This window comes from Camelina sativa, chromosome 12, assembly GCF_000633955.1.
Source record: "Camelina sativa cultivar DH55 chromosome 12, Cs, whole genome shotgun sequence".
In the NCBI taxonomy this organism is placed as follows: domain Eukaryota; kingdom Viridiplantae; phylum Streptophyta; class Magnoliopsida; order Brassicales; family Brassicaceae; genus Camelina; species Camelina sativa.
This window is the reverse complement of record NC_025696.1, coordinates 25,108,883-25,127,488: the sequence shown is the minus strand read 5'-3', so window position 1 is coordinate 25,127,488 and position 18,606 is coordinate 25,108,883. Positions and strand designations below refer to the sequence as shown.

Sequence of the window (18,606 nt, the reverse complement as noted above, 5' to 3'; positions counted from 1 at the left end):
GAAGAGACGTTGCAGGGAGCTCTGCCGGAGATGGGAGCAGCTCTGATAACGGCGTGACGGGTTTCCCCGGTGGTTCTAGTGACTATTTGCACAATTTTAATGGATTGTATTTTTTGGAATTGCCGGGGGGCGAATAAACCCAATTTTCGGAGATCAATTCGTTACATGCTCAAACGACAGAAGACGGACATACTTGCCATGTTTGAGACGCATGCAGCAGGAGATCGTGCGAACCGTATTTGTCAGCATTTGGGCTTTGCGAATTCATTTCGGGTGGATGCAATCGGGCAAAGTGGAGGCTTATGGCTGTTATGGAGGACTGAAGTGGGAGATGTCACCATAATTATCTCATCGGATCAGTTTATACATGCGTTGATGGTTAATGGAGACGATAGAATACACTTAATAGTGGTATATGTTGCACCTTCTGTAAGTCGGAGAAGTGGATTGGGGGCAGTTGAAACAGGAGATTGAAGGAGTTAATGATCCATTGATAGTTGGTGGGGATTTCAACACGATCATTAGGCTTGATGAGAGGACTGGTGGCAATGGTCGTTTATCGATAGATTCGCTAGCCTTTGGTGAGTGGATAAATGAGTTTACACTGATTGATATGGGATTTAAAGGCAACAAGTACACATGGAGGCGAGGAAACATGGAAAGTACTTATGTTGCTAAGAGGTTGGATAGGGTATTGTGTTGTGCCGAGACATGTTTGAAGTATCAGGAGGCTGTTGTGACTCACCTTCCGATACTAGCTTCTGATCATGCACCACTATACCTGCAACTTAACCCCAAAATGAAAGGTGATCCGAGACGAAGACCGTTTAGATTTGAGGCGGCTTGGCTAAATCATATGGGCTTCAAAGAGTTGTTTGTAAACTCTTGGCAAAACAATTTGACCACTCCTGAGGTGCTAGAGAGATTACGAGTGAAACTAAAACAGTGGAATCGGGAAATCTTTGGTGATATAAATAAAAGAAAAGATCAGTTGTTGATGGAGATTAAAGCTACTCAGGACTTGTTGGATATTATCCAAACAGATGAGTTACTTACCAAGGAAGCGTTACTAATGAAAGAGCTGGATGTAGTTTTGGAGCAAGAGGAAGTGTTATGGTTCCAAAAATCTCGTGAGAAATGGATAACGATGGGAGATCGCAATTCAAAATTCTTCCATACATCCACTATTATCAGGAGGAGAAGAAATAGAATTGAGATGCTAAATAATAATGAAGGGGTGTGGATTTCAAACTCTAAGGATTTAGAGAGCCTTGCAGTTGAGTATTATAAGAAGTTATACTCTATGGAGGATGTTTCTGTGGGTGGAGAGCAACTACCGGGAGTTGGGTTTTCGGGCTTAACAAGGGATGAGTTGACGTCTTTAACTAAACCCTTCTCTGGTTTAGAAGTTCAACAAGCGATTCAAAGCATGGGAGAGTATAAGGCACCGGGGCCAGATGGGTACCAGCCAATATTTTACCAAGACTGTTGGGACGTTGTTGGTGAATCAATGATAAGATTTGTGTTGAATTTCTTTGAGTCTAATGTGCTACCAAGTGGAACGAATGATGCGCTCTTAGTACTGATTGCTAAGGTGACGAAACCGAAGAAAATAATGCAATTTCTCCCTATTAGTCTTTGCAATGTGCTGTTCAAGGCAATTACGAAGACTATGGTGTTGCGATTGAAGAAACTGATGCCAAAGCTAATTGGACCTGCACAATCTAGCTTCATCCCAGGTAGGCTGAGCACTGACAATATAGTAGTGGTTCAAGAGGCAGTCCATTCAATGAGGAAAAAGAAAGGAAAAAAGGGATTGATGCTGTTAAAGTTGGATTTGGAAAAAGCTTATGACCGAATCAAGTGGGACTTTCTTGAAGAAACACTTTGGGTTGCAGGGCTGCCAGTAAATTGGGTCAGTTGGATAATGCAGTGTGTTACAGGTCCTTCCATGACCCTTCTGTGGAATGGTGAGAAGACAGAACCGTTTTCTCCAGAGAGAGGGCTTCGACAAGGCGATCTGCTGTCCCCTTACTTGTTTGTCTTGTGTTTAGAACGGTTGTGCCACCAGATTGAGTTGTCTGTTGCTGGGAAAGAGTGGAAACCTATTGCCATGTCGAGAGGAGGCCCGAAGCTATCTCATGTTTGTTTTGCGGGTGATCTCATACTGTTCGCGGAGGCATCAGTAGTACAGGTGAAGATAATACGACAAGTTTTGGAGAAATTTTGTCACGCATCAGGGCAAAAAGTAAGTCTCGAAAAATCTAAAATCTTTTTCTCGGACAATGTTCATCGGGACTTGGCAACACAGATTTTGGTGGAGAGTGGTATTAAGTCTACCAGAGACTTGGGAAAATATTTGGGGATGCCAATTCTACATAAACAAATCAATAAGGAGACCTTTGGAGATGTGTTGGAAAAAGTGTCCTCAAGGTTATCGGGCTGGAAAGGAAGGTTTTTAAGTTTGGATGGACAAGTTACGTTGACAAAGGCAGTGTTGTCTTCAATACCAGTTCACACAATGAGCACAATATCTCTGCCACAACACACGCTTGAAGGCTAGATAAACTGTCAAGAGACTTTCTATGGGGAAGCTCAGCTGAGAAGAAGAGGCAACATCTTCTTGCTTGGGATAGGGTGTGTTTACCGAAGCCAGAGGGTGGGCTGGGGATTAGACAGGCAAAACCAATGAATAAATCTCTCATAGCTAAGCTGGGATGGAGACTTTTAAATGAGAAGGATAGTTTATGGGCAGTTTTACTAAGAAGTAAGTATCGAGTTGGAGATACTCAAAATCTGGCTTGGTTGACCTCAGAGGGGCATTGGTCTGCAATATGGAGAAGCATTGGGACCGGATTGAGAGAGGTGGTGTTCCCTGGTTTATGTTGGGTCCTTGGTAATGGACGACAAATCAAATTCTGGTCAGATAAGTGGTTCTCTGATTCTCCCCTCCAAGATTCCGTAACAATGCCACTTCCGGATGGCTATGGTGAACTTTGGGTACATGAATTATGGATTGATGGTATCGGCTGGGATTTACCACGCATTGCACCCTTTGTGTCAGCAAACACACGATTACAATTAGCCGCTAGAGTGCTCGATAATGTAATAGGAGCTGAGGATCGGATAGCATGGGGAGAGTGCTCGGATGGTAAATTCACGGTGAAGTCTGCATATCAGTTCTTAATACGGGATCGAGTTCCAAAACAGAGGATGCAACAGTTTTTTGATCGCATCTGGCGAGTTGTAGCACCTGAACGTGTGAAAATCTTCTTATGGTTGGTGGCGAATCAGGTGCTAATGACCAATATGGAAAGATACAGGAGACATTTGTGTAACTCAGGACTTTGTCAGGTCTGTAAAAGTGGGAATGAGACGATAATACATATACTGCACGATTGCCCAGCCATGACAGGAGTTTGGCATAGACTTGGGGCTACAATAAAGGTACATGGGTTCTTTGAGATGTCGGTCTTGGAATGGTTATATGCTAACTTGGGACAACACTCGGATGTTAGTGGAGCCGAGTGGTCCACACTCTTTGCTATCAGCGCCTGGTGGGGTTGGAAATGGCGTTGTGGAAACGTCTTCGGTTCAAACAACAAATGCCGCGACAGAGTACGTTTCTTGAAGGATTATGCTACTGAAGTTTCTCTCGCAAATTCAGTCCTGCATAGTGGTGATTAGAGTGTGGTGCGAGAAGATAGGCTGATTAAATGGAGCTTACCGACTGAGGGATGGTTTAAGCTCAACATTGATGGAGCATCACACGGAAATCCAAGTTTAGCAACAGCGAGAGGAGTATTACGAGATGGAGAGGGGAACTGGTATGGCGGTTTTGCTCTAAATATTGGTATCTGTACTGCACCTATGGCTGAGTTATGGGGTGTATATTATGGATTATGCATTGCCTGGGAGAAGAGAGCGACGAGGGTGGAGTTGGATGTAGACTCACAGATAGTGGTTGAGTTTCTTAATTCAGGAATTAACGATTCTCATCCATTATCCTTCCTAGTACGATTGTGCTATGGCTTTTTATCAAGGGACTGGATAGTCCGCATTTCTCACGTGTATAGGGAAGCGAATCGTCTCGCTGACGGTTTAGCCAACTATGCTTTTTCTCTATCTTTAGGTTTGCATATTTTTGAGTCTCCACCGGATGTGGTAAATTCGGTTGTTTTAGAGGATGTTGCTGGGTTTGGGACCTCACGTCGTGTTCGGTTGTAATTTGTTTTCTTTTCTTAATAAAATTTGGGGATTTTCCCCTGTCTTCGACCAAAAAAAAAGCATTCTATGTTTTATTTTTTTTTACTCAGTATTTTTTATAACTTAAATATAGTTATGATTTAAAACTTTGTGTTTTTTGTATGTATAAAGCAAAGGGGAAAATGCAAAGCCAGACATAGGGAAACAGAAACTAAAAAAAGAAGTCATCGAAGTCCTTATGAAAATGCTCAATGATGTCAACCCCTATGTGAAAATATTCAGGTCGGCTAGAGAGAGGTTTGAATCTACTAACGATGAGCCGTTTCACATGCGTATTGTTGCGGATCGCAAAGGTGTTGATGGAAGGATATACAATATGCCAACATCATCAGAGGTAGCTGCTTTAATACCTGGGGATTTTCAAAAGCAAATGTCTGACCGTGATATAGTGATTCAAGAGAAGAGTACTGGTCACTTACAGAGGATAAGTCAAATTCATATCTCCTATTTGGCTCTACAAAATCCTCTCATTCTATGCTATGGTGAAGATGGTTTCAGGCCTGGCATTGAGAAATGTTATCAGCAAGCAAACAAGAAAAAAAAGAAGTGTATTAGCATGAGACAGTGGTTTGCATTCAGGATTCAAGAGAGGGCTAACGAGTCTTATACTTTGTTGTGTTCGAAAAGGTTGTTTCAGCAGTTTCTTTGTGATGCTTATACAACTATTAAATCTAACCGACTATCTTATATCAAGTAATTTAATCAATCCAAACTAAGATGCGAGAACTACAGCTCAATTAAAGAGGCGGCCGCAACTGGAACAACTACTATGGGTGAGGAAGGTAATCAAATTTGTATACCATCATCTTTCACCGGTGGACCGCGTTATATGGTTCAAATGTACTATGATACAATGGCAATCTGTAAACATCACGGATTTCCAAACCTGTTCATCATCTTTACATGTAATCCTAAGTGACCTGAGATAACAAGATATTGCCAAGAAAGAGGTTTAACTGCTGATGATAGACCAGATATTGTTGCAAGGATTTTCAAAATCAAGTTAGATTCTTTAATGAAATATTTGACACAAAAAAATATGCTTGGTAAAACCGTAGCCTGTAAGTGTTTTCTCTTATATTATTCACTTAATTTAGCACAAAAAATGTTTTTTTTGATCCTAATAACACTTCGATTCTACTACTGCAGCTATGTATACTGTCGAATTTCAGAAAAGATGATTGCTACATGCTCACATTCTCTTATTTATGGCTTCTCAAAGTAAGCTACCTATGGATGTTGACATCGACAAGATGATTTCTGCAGAGATTCTAGATAAAGAGAAAGAACCAGAGCTCTATGAAGTAATTAAAAATTCTATGATTCACGGTCCATGTGGTGCAGCGAACAGGAATTCACCCTGTATGGTGGATGGATCATGTTCAAAGCAATAACCGAAAAAGCATCAAGATATTACCAAAGTTGGTAGTGATGGTTATCCAGTGTATAGAAGGAGGAAAATAGAAGACTATGTTGAGAAGGATGATAACATCATTATTTTACTCATTTTAGCTATAGTTTTAGTATGCATTTAGGATGAGTTTGATATGAATTCAAGGCTGTAATGTCTATTATGAAGTGTTTTAGGTTTCAAGAAGGTTTTACAGGTTTTATAGCAAAAAGAACTAAAAGGCAAGGAAAATATGTTTTAGGAAAGTTTCAGAGCTTTACAGTACGAGCAACGTTTGAAGAACTTTCAGAACTCACATTTCGACGTACTTGGTGTCTATGGAAAGCTGGAAGAGTCATCTGTCTCCTCGACGTGGAATTAAGTCGATCCATCCAACCATTCGGAAGTTATGCCCGATTTACCGAGACGTACCTTAAACCGACCTAAGAAGAACCATCAAGCCCATGAGCTTTTATTTGAAGGCCTGACCACCGACCACCACGGCGGCCCAGTCCAAGCCTTCACCACCGTTCTAGAAGCTTCCTACGCCGCCCTTGCCATGCACTTATCAAGAGAAGACGTCTCTACCCTTACAAAACCCTAAACCTAGACAGAACCCTATAAATACTCTTCTAAGCCCTAGGGTTTAGAGTGTGCATTCATTGGAGCAGCCAAGAGACACGACCAGAGGAGCAGCCGACGTTCAGAACTCTCCCTCGTCCCTCTCTTTGAAGCTTTGAGATCCACCAACTCTTTTTCTTTCTTTTGTTCGTTTGTTATACTTTGTTTCTAAGGGAGAAGATCCTACAACTTTGTTTGATAATCATTGAAGTAATATCTAAACCTTTTTTCTCTATTTATTCTTTTATGTTTATGAATTGTTTAAACCTTGCTTTGATGATTCACTTAAACATGCTAGAGTAGTTTTCTAGTTGGGTTTAAAGGGATAAATCAAAGGGGGGAGATGATCTTAGTTTAGGTGGCAATTTTTAGGGTTTGTTAGATTTAAATTCTGTTTATTCTATGCTTTAATTCTAAGTCTTTACTTAATGCTTTAAGTTAGCCTCATGAACTAACTATGATCTAAAGTGTGTGTTCTTTGCCAAAAGCTTGCATGTGTGCTTGACCTAGCTTAGATGTGTGGGGAGACATAGGAAGCACATACCCATTACCTATGGAATTCCACGGATGTCAGTCGAACCTGTTTTAAATGCTTTGATCTATGCGTCGTAGCCTGCGACAGTTGACTTACGGGGTGTAGAGATCTTAGACGGTTAGCTTGAGAACTTTAAGTTAACGGTTCATTAGTGTTTCGTAGTCCAAGTGTTAGATATACAAACTAACCCTAAACTTTCCTAGATAGATAGATCATTGAACCCCTGCGATTCCCTTTGATGCCCAACGCTTGTTTTATTATTTACTTGCACTTTTATTTTCGTTTACTTGCTTGCTACAACCGTGACAACCACAAAACCCTATTTTTATTGAGTCCTAGCCTTACTTACTTCTGTTGGATTCGGTCGAACAACAACTCTATCTCTGTGGGATCGATCCTTAAATACTACTACCGATTAGCTGTGTACTTTCAGCAGTTGTGTGGTCTTTTAAGGTAAAAGATTTGAAGTGAAAAACCACACACATCAAAGGGTGGTATCAAATGTGACAATAGATATGTGGTGCCTTATAATAAGAAGCTTTCCCTTCGATATCAAGCTCATATCAATGTGGAATGGTGTAACCAGAATGGTTCTATCAAATACTTATTTAAGTATATCAACAAAGGCGCAGATCGTGTTACAGTTATTGTTGAGCCTGTAAATCAGTCTACCACTACTGAAACTGTCACTCCTGGCCAAGCACCACATACGTATGAGAAAAAGAAGAATGAAATAAAAGATTGGTTTGACTACAGGCAATTTTTTCACACTATGATATTCACCTCTTATTGCATATTATATCACTATCTAACTTTGCTTTATCCTAATTTTATCTCTTTAGATATTTATCTGCGTCAGAAGCAATTTGGACGATTTTTAAGTTTCCAATTCAAAATAGATCTACCGCAGTTCAGAGATTGACTTTTCATGTCGAAGGTAAGCAACCTGCTTATTTCGATGCAAAAGCTCATATTTCAGATGTTCTGGAACGTATAATTAATCAAGATTCAATGTTCATGGCGTGGTTGACTTTAAATAGGAAAAATACTGTTGGAAAGAATGGGAAACGAGCTCGAGAACTTCTATATGCTGAAATCCCAGCATATTTCACTTGGGATGGAAAGAATAAGCAGTGGAAAAAGAGATCAAGAGGTTTTTCTTTGGGTCGTATTAACTACGTTACTAGAAAAATGGAAGATGAATACTATCTTATGGTTCTGCTTAACATTGTTAGAGGTCCAACGAGTTTTGATGATATCAAAACATTTAATGGTGTTGTGTATCAATCTTACAAAGAAGCATGTTTTGCAAGAGGAATTCTAGATGATGATCAAGTTTTTATTTACGGTCTAATTGAAGCAGGTTAGTATTTTTTTTTGAGATTATTTGAGAAACTTTTTTGCTATGCTGCTTCTATCAGATTCTCTTGCTAGACCGGAACAAGTATGGTTACAAACGTGGCACCTTTTGTCATAGGACATAGAGACAAAAAAAGAGAGAAGAGTACAACAATCCATGTAATAATATGTTTTAGAGCAATTCACAATTTATATACGAAACTTGGTTAAAGCCTAATACTTTTGCATTATGCAGAACTAACTCTCACGGAAGCTTAGATAAAAAAATTAAACTCTTCAAGAAATAGAGATGATTATGTTGTTTAATGGTGGAACTCTCAAAGATATTGCACATTTCCTGCAGCCTTCACGAGAAGATATTGATAACTCCAACCGGTTAATTGTTGATGAGATGAGATATGACTGTGTCTACTTGGAAGAAAAGCATCTCGAATGGATACATATGCTAACTACTGAGCAGAGGAGTATATATGATGAGATCACCGGGGCTGTATTCAAAGATTTAGGTGGTGTTTTTTTTGTTTATGGCTTTGGAGGAACAAGGAAAACATTTGTGTGGAAAACACTAGCAACTGCTGTTAGATCAAGAGGACAGATTGTTCTTAATGTCGCCTCAAGTGGCATCGCTTCTTTATTGTTAGAAGGTGGTAGGACTGCACATTCAAGGTTTGCAATCCCATTGAATCCTGATGAATATTCAGTTTGCAAAATCAAGCCTAAATCAGATCTTGCTAAGTTGATAAAAGAAGCATCTCTTATTATCTGGGATGAAGCACCAATGATGATCAAGTTTTGTTTTGGAGCTTTAGATAAAAGCTTCTCTGATATTATGAAGAACAAGAGATAACAAGGTATTTGGTGGGAAAGTGATTGTTTTTTTAGGTGATTTCAGACAAGTTCTTCCAGTAAGAAATGGAGCAGGGAGGGCAGAAATTGTGATGTCATCACTTAATGCTTCATATCTGTGGGATCACTGCAAGGTCCTAAAGTTGACTAAAAACATGCGACTACTGTCAGACGAATTAAGTGTTGATGAAGCTAAAGATATCCAAGAATTTTCAGATTGGTTATTGGCTGTTGGTGATGGTAGGATTAATGAGCCTAATGATGGTGAGGCACTAATAGATATTCCACAAGATTTGTTGATTACAGAAGCTGAAAATCCAGTAGCAGCAATTTGTAAGGAAATCTATGGAGATCCAACAGAGATGCACAAAAACAGTGATCCTAAATTCTTTCAAAAGAGAGCAATTTTAGCACCGACCAATGATAATGTCAATACAATTAACCAGTATATGCTACAACATTTGCAAGGTAAGTAAACGTTTAAATTATACTACTGTTTGTTAGATATTCATGTCATCTCTAACTCTGCAACTACTGGTAGTAATCACGTTTTTTGTTCCTGATACTGTAGGAGAAGAAAAGATCTACCTAAGTGCTGATAGTATAGATCCAACTGACTCAGATTCACTGAACAATCCGGTTATCACTCCAGATTTCTTAAACAATATCAAGCTGTCAGGTTTGCCACACCATGCTTTACGTTTGAAGATTGGTTCGCCAGTTATGCTACTTAGGAATATTGATCCTAAAGGAGGGCTGTGTAATGGAACTAGACTCCAGATAACTCAACTTGCTAATCACATTGTGGAAGCTAAAGTAATAACAGGAGACAGAAGTGGTGACATAGTTTTAATCCCTAGCATAAACCTTACACCTTCAGATACCAAACTGCCTTTCAAGATGCATAGAAGACAGTTTCCACTCTCTGTTGCATTTGCAATGACCATCAATAAGAGTCAGGGACAATCTCTAAAGAAAGTAGGACTTTACTTGCCTAAACATGTGTTCTCTCATGGCCAACTTTATGTTGCATTGTCTAGGGTTACATCCGAAAAAGGTTTGAGAATACTAATACTAAACAAAGAGGGGAAAATTGAGATGCAAACAACTAATGTTGTGTTCAAGGAGGTTTTCCAAAACATATACTGAGTCAACAACCTTTACAAAGGTAAATTTGACCCATCTTATATTACTAGCTATTTCATTTACTGTTTGGAAACAATAAGAACAATAGCTTTCACACAATAACTATGTTTTATTATAAATGCAGGTACTTCTTTCACAATAAGACCAAGCTATTGAAACCCATGATTTCACAATATCATAATCCACGTTATGATAACATTTGATTATATATTTTATTGAAGTTTTAATCTTTTGATTTATTACCAGAAAACAGGTTCTACTTTCAGTTCACTATATTTAGCTTTGTCGTTTCAACAAAATTTTTTTGAATGTCTATCAAAGCCAATTGATTAAACTGTTTGAAAATAACTTCAATTTTAAAAACTGATTTCACTGAACCTAATCAACTTGGTAATACGAACTTTAGTGATCAAAAGAAATAGATTACTAACCTCAGTCTGGAATAAATTTGAAGACGCTAAGTGATGGTACCAGTAGATTCACCAGCCACTGAACTTCACCCTGAGGAAACAAACAACAATTAGTTATATAAAAAAACAGTATCAGTAAGGTTTATATGCAGAATTTTAACAGGCTCATCAATTACTCACCATCTTAACATTGAAATGGATGAAATTTTACAGACACTTTGGTTCGAGATTCCTTAGAATTTCAATCTATCCTGCAAAGTACACCATTAGTCATTACCATTATTTAAAAAAAAAACATATTTCTTAAGAAATCTGTACATATGAATTGTACTTAGCTTTCTAACAACTGTTTTTTCATGTATAACATAGCATAAAGATTGATTATTGGCTGCCCATCATATTGTTAGAAGAATCCTCAAACGACATCCATATCAGTGAAGTAAGATTCAATGGCTGACTTTAGTGTAAGAGGCAAGCCGGATCGAAACTCTTCCCAAAATTCAAACATCCTACAATCTGATTAACAACAAATCTATTACCATCTCTCAGTAATACTTTTGATTGGACATTGGAAACTCAATATCAAATATTGAAGCAATTAACATAAAAATCAACAGAAAGAACATTTAATTTTACCTCGAGTAATTGGATGACTTTGAATAGATCTGTAATCCTGGGAATGAAAACGATCTAATTTTTTTTTGATGAAATTCGTTTTTAGATGTTAAACAAGAAACTAACTTATTATGTCGTTTCGATTTCAAAACGATGAAGAATAATAACAATCGAATTTTGATTTCTCAGATTTACAAAACCAGATAGCCGGAGTTGATAAGGCAAGAGAAATTGATGTAATGTTGAAACCAATATTTTTTTTCCGTACAAAAAGACATGAGCCCAATATTTTTGGGCCCGAACAAAACCAATTATTAATCTTCTTTGTATTTAATCTTCCCATACTGTTTTTAAGCAGCTAATATATTAAGATTTTCTATCAATACTAATAAGAGAAACAGTTGATATAAATCAAACTTTACATAATAACACTTCACAATTATAATCAACTTGCACAAATATAAATACAAAAATGTTAAATAATATAGAAATAAAACAACAAAAATTTCAAATTGAAATTATAGTATATTCATATAATTATAAATTTATAATATATTATGGAATACTATTATCCCTACAGTGTATATGAAAAAGAAAAAACAAATTGTATATTTGTTGACTAAATTTAATTTAATCACCAATAAGGATATATATAATAAACAATAACATGTAGTCAATGAAAAATATATTATTTACATATATATATATATATATATATGTAATATAATAACTAAATTTTATGTTCTATTTTTTAATTAAAAATATAGACCTGCAGTGTACTGCAGGTGAATATCTTGTTTGAGTTATATTATTAAAAAGCTGATTATAGCAATTGATCGTTCACTCACATCTTAATAATAAATCTTTAGGATGGTGTTACAAAAATGTTTTAGTACAATGATCATATTTGTTTGTAGATGATATCTGCTTGTCACACTATACAAAACGTAACTTGTCATGTCTTAAGAGCCGAGCGGGGATTTGAAGGTGAGCAAGGAATGCTTATACAATATGAATTGATCCACAAAAGAAAAGAAAAGCTTGCTAATAATATTTATACTGAAAAATATATATCGAGGATATCGTTTCTGAAATTTGATAGTTCTCTCTTCAAGGATCTGTAGTCGGTGGAAATCAAAGGAGTCTTCAGTTCAATGGTGAGTCTTAAATCACTGAAATTTCTCCCGTCGAGTTTACGAATAACATTAGAACATGAAAATTTTGATATGCCTTGCTAAATTTTAGATGTGGTTTTGTGTATCTGAGTTGGCTCTTAAGAGAGATTGACTTATATATGTGTTACATTTTGGAAGAACTTACGAATTACGTTTGGCAATTTAGAAGAGTTCCCTATTTAGAATTACGTTTGGCAATTTACCCAATTTCGATTTGATGCTCGGTTTCATGTTGTTTTACAACGGGTTAAGTTTTGTAACTATAGAAAATGGCAAAGATTGACAAATGGAGTGAATGGACTAAGCATTAAGAACAGCACATAATGTGGTTCAAGAAAGGTGGGAGAAAAGACAACGTAGAAGACCGCACATCTTTGGGGCTCATATCATGAAAACAAATTGACATAAGAAAATCATAGAGAAACAAATACGACCGTTAATCCCAACAACCACAATTAAGAAAAGAAAAGAAAGATTAAGTTATCGAGCCGTTGCACCTTAATTGAATTCTTTTGTCTTCGCCCATTAAGTCATAACGGTCATATTTTCAAAATAAAATAAAACATATACGACCGTTATTAGTCCCAACAAAATCCCAGCTTTATCGCTTTCTCAAATTTGTTGCATATAAAAGTGGACTAATTAAGAAACTTCAACAACCAAACCCACTAAACCAAAAAAAAAAAAAAACAGAAATCTCTCTTCCTCGAATCCGAGAAAATGGGAATGTCGAAATCGAAAAGCAACACACATAACATCTTCCTTATCTGCAACTACATCCTCTTAGGCTCAGCCTCAAGCTGCATCTTCCTCACGATCTCCCTCCGTCTCTTCCCATCACTCTCTGGTCTCTCCCTCATCTTACTCTACGCTCTCACCATCGCTACCGCGGTTTCCGGTTGCTCGATCTTCGCCTCCTCCACCACCGCAACCACTAGCGACAGATTATACGGTTCACACATGGTAGCCACAGTTCTCACGGCCATATTCCAAGGCGCGGTCTCTGTTCTGACGTTCACGAGAACAGGGGATTTCCTAAGGTTCTTGGAATCGTATGTTTTGGAAGAAGACGGTGCCGTGATACTAAAACTCGCTGGTGGTTTGTGTGTATTGATGTTCTGCTTGGAGTGGGTCGTTCTTGTGCTAGCGTTTTTGTTGAAGTATAGTGATTATTTAGATGAGAGTGTTGTAGATGATGATGATTTCAAGGTTCGAAGGCAAGAAGACGATCTCAAGGATTGGCCTTCTTACCCATTTCAACTCAAGATTTAAAATTTTCAATTTAATTTTATTCGTACACACGTTTGTGTTCGTTCATGCTTGTAATGTGACCATGTCACACTTTAATTGGTGTAAAAATAATTCATCACTAAATTTTATAAAGTTCAAACACATAAATGAAAATGATCATCGTTTCTAAAAATGATAAATTACAGAGCAACGTGAAAAGACAGAAATGGCCTCACTTGAAATCATTAGCGGTTCTCAAACACCTGGCCTTCTTGAGCTTATCTCATCGTCCTCTACCATTGTGTTTTTTTTTTGGTTGGTGCTTTTGTCATGTAAGAGTCATAACATATGTCACATGCCAATGTGTTTTTTTGTTTGTAAAAGAGCACTTTATTATTATTATTTTTTTCACAATGTGTGTCCAATCGATTCTTCTTCATCCAATTAAGCGGATGATATCTTCTACCAGATCCACCCAATTTACCACGTCAGCATCATCATCCATGGACACGTTTAAGAAACAGAAACAAAAATTAAAAATTAAAAAAATATACCAAAAGAAGCGGAACACAGAGAAGAAAAGAGAAAAAAATGCTGAGTAGATCAGTTGCTTCAGCCGTTTCACAGGTCTCTTCTTCTACTTCTGCGCTCTTACCAAACTCTAAACAACTCTTCAGCTTCAAAACGCTCTGTGGATATCGTTCTTCTTCTTTCTGCGGCGGCTCCATTCGTAAAATCAACCATAAGCCTCTTCGAATGACGAGTTCCAATATGACAACGAGAGCTATGGCCTCGAAGCAGCTTGAGAACGCTGATCAGCTCATTGATTCTGTCGAAACCTTTATCTTCGATTGTGACGGTCAGTATAACCAAAAAAAATCCACACAATGTAATTTTGTAATCGCTTAGTTTTAGTTAGATGATAGAGGAATATAGCCAAGAAATGTGCTGAATTCTCTCTTTGATTTTCTTTATTCTTTGTGTGTTTGAAGGAGTAATCTGGAAGGGAGATAAACTGATTGAGGGAGTTCCTGAAACTCTTGATATGCTTCGTGCCAAGGTTGGTAAGCAATCTCTTTGATCGATTTGTTTTAAGTGTGGAATGGTTATGTTTTAGCTTTCCCACTTAATTCTGATTGATAGTTTCTTCCATTACATCAACTGCTTTTTCTTGTTATTCTTAACCTTTTTAGGGAAAGAGGTTGGTTTTTGTCACAAACAACTCTACAAAGTCTAGGAAACAGTATGGCAAAAAGTTTGAGACTCTTGGCCTGAATGTTAACGAGGTTAGTTCACAATCTAGATACTCTAGATGCTCTTTGAGTCTATATATAATTGTTTTTAGTTACAATCCATTTTTCCCATCAGGAAGAGATATTTGCTTCATCTTTTGCTGCAGCTGCTTACTTACAGTCTATTAATTTCCCAAAAGATAAGAAGGTAAGCCTTCATTCAACCAAAAACTATTCAGCCAATACTCAAAATTTCAGTTACCACTGCGTCTTATAATCAAATGTAAAGACTACAATACAACGCTTCTGTTTGCAAGTTCTGATGCGTGTTTATATTCAGGTCTATGTAATTGGTGAGGAAGGTATCTTGAAAGAGCTTGAACTTGCTGGTTTTCAATACCTTGGAGGGCCGGTATGTATAGTGTGACCTTCCTTAATAGCTTCCCGGATTTGTGTTTGTGTTGATGCTAATTTCCCGGTCTTGTTTCTCTGTGATCTTTCTGTCTGCCAATCAACTCTGCATTATACAGTTTTGTCCATCTCTTCTATAATACTTTGTGAAAATGTTGTCATAATCTGAACATTTAGTTCTTGAAAAACAGGATGATGGTAAAAAACAGATTGAATTGAAGCCAGGATTCCTAATGGAGCATGAACATGATGTATGTCATCCTTCTTATACCTTTGATTCCTTTATGTTTCTGTTTCTCTTTCAACTTACAAGACACATGAATTTATTGTTCTTGAGAGAGAGACTGAGCATAGTTTTACTGAAATTGCTTTCCAGGTGGGAGCTGTTGTCGTTGGATTTGATCGCTATTTCAACTACTACAAAATTCAGTAGGTCTTCCAATTATGTGTTTCCTTCCACACTTCAGGACTGATATTTCTTGCTGCTTTGTGGTTGCTCTATGCCTTATAGAAGAACTTTGTGTTCTGCGTTTGGTGATCTAATATCTTTTTTCTAATGGAAGGTACGGAACACTTTGTATCCGTGAGAACCCGGGGTGTCTTTTCATTGCTACAAACCGAGATGCTGTCACCCACCTTACTGATGCTCAAGAATGGGCAGGTTGGTTTCTTGTATGTTTTTTTATTTCAACTTTTTTTATTTAGTTGTAGTTTGAGAAATTGGATTTTACTCCTCTCCTATTATAGAAAAAGGCTAGTTACAATAACATAGTGTAGTGCCTTAAATTTGGTAATGGACTGTTATAGAGAAGTTATTTTGTTGTCTATGTTCACCATTTTTTTTTCATCCTTGACCGGTCTCAGGTGGTGGCTCTATGGTTGGTGCTCTTGTTGGATCCACTCAACGTGAGCCTCTTGTTGTTGGAAAACCCTCAACTTTTATGATGGACTATTTAGCAGACAAGTAAGGCTTCCAGATTCTCATCATCCTTATTTCTTCTGATTTCTTTTATTTCTCTATTTCCTTAATCTTGTCCAAGTGCTAATAAAACCATTTATTTATTTATACCACAAGTGCAAGATCAAAAAGAATTTCAAATGACATCTTTAAGCAATGAAATGTTGATTCACTAATATTGTATTTTGCAGATTTGGAATTCAAAAGTCACAGATATGCATGGTGGGTGATAGACTGGACACTGACATTTTATTCGGGCAAAATGGCGGTTGCAAAACTCTGCTCGTCCTCTCGGGTATTACTAATCCTCTATCAACACTAACTCGGTGTAAACATCTAAGGTCAATCAAAATTTTATTCATTATGTTTTTTTTTTGTGGACTTGAAGGTGTTACTTCAATCTCAATGTTGGAAAGCCCTGATAACAAGATACAACCCGATTTTTACACCAGCAAGATCTCCGATTTTCTATCCCCCAAAGCAGCAACTGTATAATCAAGTACGCTCCAGCATCAATCACTCTGCAGAACTCAGGATACTGAATCTTTTTTATGGGTTTATAAATACAGTCTATTCATACTTTTTCTTTGTTTTGGCAAGCTTCTTTTATTTGCAGTGCCTACTTGTGCATAGCAAATTAACGAGCCAATAAGTGTATTGTTTAGGAAGAGTTTATTGAACCAAGCTTTGATCTGTAAGAGTAAGACTCTTCATTGATTTTAAACATTTTCTTATGTGGTTATGTGCATATACATACAAGGCTCTGCATTAACACATAAAAAAAAAACGGTAAGAGAGTCAAGAAAACGTTCTTCTCGCGATCGAACAGACTATAACCTTGGCGAAAGACCCGCAGCATTAGCATCAGTAACAAACTATAACCGTGCATCCTCAAAAGCTTAAGCAATAACCGTGTTGGCCTAAAAAAGAATCGAAGACAAATCTATTCATGTTCCTCCGTAGATTCTATAAAATCCAGGTAACTTCGACATACTAAATTGATAGTGGCGATTAACACAAACAAGGAACAAGTGAAGAGCACATGATTCATAGTTTTATTCACAGAATTACAAACCGAACATATTTTAACTCGACAATCGTTTTCCTCGATGCAAGCCGATCCAGTACAGCATGGCCACCATACAATGCAACGCCCGCCAAAACTATCCCAAAATAAAGGTGCCAACACTCTTCAAAGATAAGGTTTTTTTTTATGGCAAGGATTCAGCTTCAAGAAACAGCAATTTAGCGTATGACAAACAGAAAAGAAAACACACAGTTAGCTTGTATAAAGAACTGCTCTCTTTATTGATGCTTCGAAAATCACTCAAAACTAAGCAAATATACACAAGCTCTCTTGTGTTCTTGATACGTTTGTCACAACTCGATAAACGTATTTGTAATTATATAGATAGCTCTGCTTAGCTAATTCTATTCATAATCCTAGCTCTGAGTTAACAAAGTCAAAACGATTCATAACCGTAAAATATTTACAACATTATTGTTGTTTTTTTTTTTTCTATTAAAACTCGCGTTGGAAAATGAAGTCCAAAAGCAACTTAAACTCTGTATTATCTCAAATTTTAAAGTCTTCGAAGTTGTTAGCAAATTAATATGTGAACTAAATTAAATTAAGACTCATACTAAAGCATGAGTTGAAATTCATTTTATTTATATTGTAATTTTATATAAAATAAAATTTATGTAATTGTTTTTAAATGTTTTTTGGATAAAACATTATGCAATAAAATCATATGGTAAATATGATAGCTTGAAAAAAGATACATATTTTATAAATTTTATATTCTTAATGATTCTAGATAAGTACCCGTGCTATAACACCGGTTAAATTTGATTTTATACAAAGCTAGATTCGAACCCGCACATACGTGCGGGGTTAATTTTAAAAACTTAGTTTACTAACATATTTGTAAACAATTTTTTAAAAATGCTTTTAATATTCAAGATCCAAACTCTAATTTGGTTTAGACAAAAAGAATGATCAAATTTGTTTTTGTTATCAATAAAGACAATACATTAAAAAAAAAAACAGTAAGAGAAAACGGTATGTTTATTTTAGGACAGAAAATGCGTCTAGTCCCATATATGTTTAGGTTTTTCTATTATATAACTAAGGTTTTAATAATAATTTAACTATTTGAGATTTTATATTCTATCGCATAACTAAGGTTTTAATAATGATTTAAATATTTGAGATCTTATGCTGGTCTTTACGACAAAAAAAAAATTACCTTTTTGATTTTTTCTGTTCCAATCAAAAATAATCTACCCCTAAAATGTAAAAAAAAAAAATGTGAAGTTACAATTTATGTAATATATTAAAAAAACAATTTATCTCTTATCCCACACACACACATATATATATATATATATATATATATATATATATAT

General features: G+C 36.6%; 4 protein-coding genes across 4 annotated transcripts; all 4 read left to right on the top strand.

Annotated features, from left to right (window-relative positions):
• Positions 8,461 to 9,018, top strand: LOC104733822. The gene has a single exon (XM_010453367.1). The coding sequence runs from the start codon at positions 8,461 to 8,463 to the stop codon at positions 9,016 to 9,018; it is 558 nt and encodes a 185-aa protein (XP_010451669.1).
• On the top strand, positions 9,173 to 10,319 carry LOC104733821 (ATP-dependent DNA helicase PIF1-like). The gene is made up of 3 exons (XM_010453366.1): positions 9,173 to 9,485; positions 9,589 to 10,074; positions 10,288 to 10,319. Exons 1-3 carry the CDS (start codon positions 9,173 to 9,175, stop codon positions 10,317 to 10,319), a joined length of 831 nt encoding a protein of 276 aa, XP_010451668.1.
• Positions 13,013 to 13,767, top strand: LOC104732584. The gene has a single exon (XM_010452148.1). The coding sequence runs from the start codon at positions 13,084 to 13,086 to the stop codon at positions 13,633 to 13,635; it is 552 nt and encodes a 183-aa protein (XP_010450450.1). The 5' UTR covers positions 13,013 to 13,083; the 3' UTR covers positions 13,636 to 13,767.
• On the top strand, positions 14,127 to 16,936 carry LOC104732583 (phosphoglycolate phosphatase 1B, chloroplastic-like). Its single transcript, XM_010452146.2, has 11 exons — positions 14,127 to 14,452; positions 14,586 to 14,653; positions 14,787 to 14,879; positions 14,962 to 15,033; positions 15,166 to 15,237; positions 15,428 to 15,487; positions 15,613 to 15,665; positions 15,800 to 15,897; positions 16,101 to 16,200; positions 16,386 to 16,489; positions 16,583 to 16,936. Exons 1-11 carry the CDS (start codon positions 14,185 to 14,187, stop codon positions 16,687 to 16,689), a joined length of 1,095 nt encoding a protein of 364 aa, XP_010450448.1. The 5' UTR covers positions 14,127 to 14,184; the 3' UTR covers positions 16,690 to 16,936.

Coding starts and splice junctions, on each gene's coding strand:
- LOC104733822 (XM_010453367.1), top strand. CDS start 8,461: ATGATTATGTTGTTTAATGGTGGAACTCTCAAAGATATTGCACATTTC.
- LOC104733821 (XM_010453366.1), top strand. CDS start 9,173: ATGCGACTACTGTCAGACGAATTAAGTGTTGATGAAGCTAAAGATATC. Junction 9,486..9,588: donor TATGCTACAACATTTGCAAG/GTAAGTAAACGT, acceptor CTGATACTGTAG/GAGAAGAAAAGATCTACCTA. Junction 10,075..10,287: donor TAGGGTTACATCCGAAAAAG/GTTTGAGAATAC, acceptor TTATAAATGCAG/GTACTTCTTTCACAATAAGA.
- LOC104732584 (XM_010452148.1), top strand. CDS start 13,084: ATGGGAATGTCGAAATCGAAAAGCAACACACATAACATCTTCCTTATC.
- LOC104732583 (XM_010452146.2), top strand. CDS start 14,185: ATGCTGAGTAGATCAGTTGCTTCAGCCGTTTCACAGGTCTCTTCTTCT. Junction 14,453..14,585: donor CTTTATCTTCGATTGTGACG/GTCAGTATAACC, acceptor GTGTGTTTGAAG/GAGTAATCTGGAAGGGAGAT. Junction 16,490..16,582: donor AACTCTGCTCGTCCTCTCGG/GTATTACTAATC, acceptor GTGGACTTGAAG/GTGTTACTTCAATCTCAATG.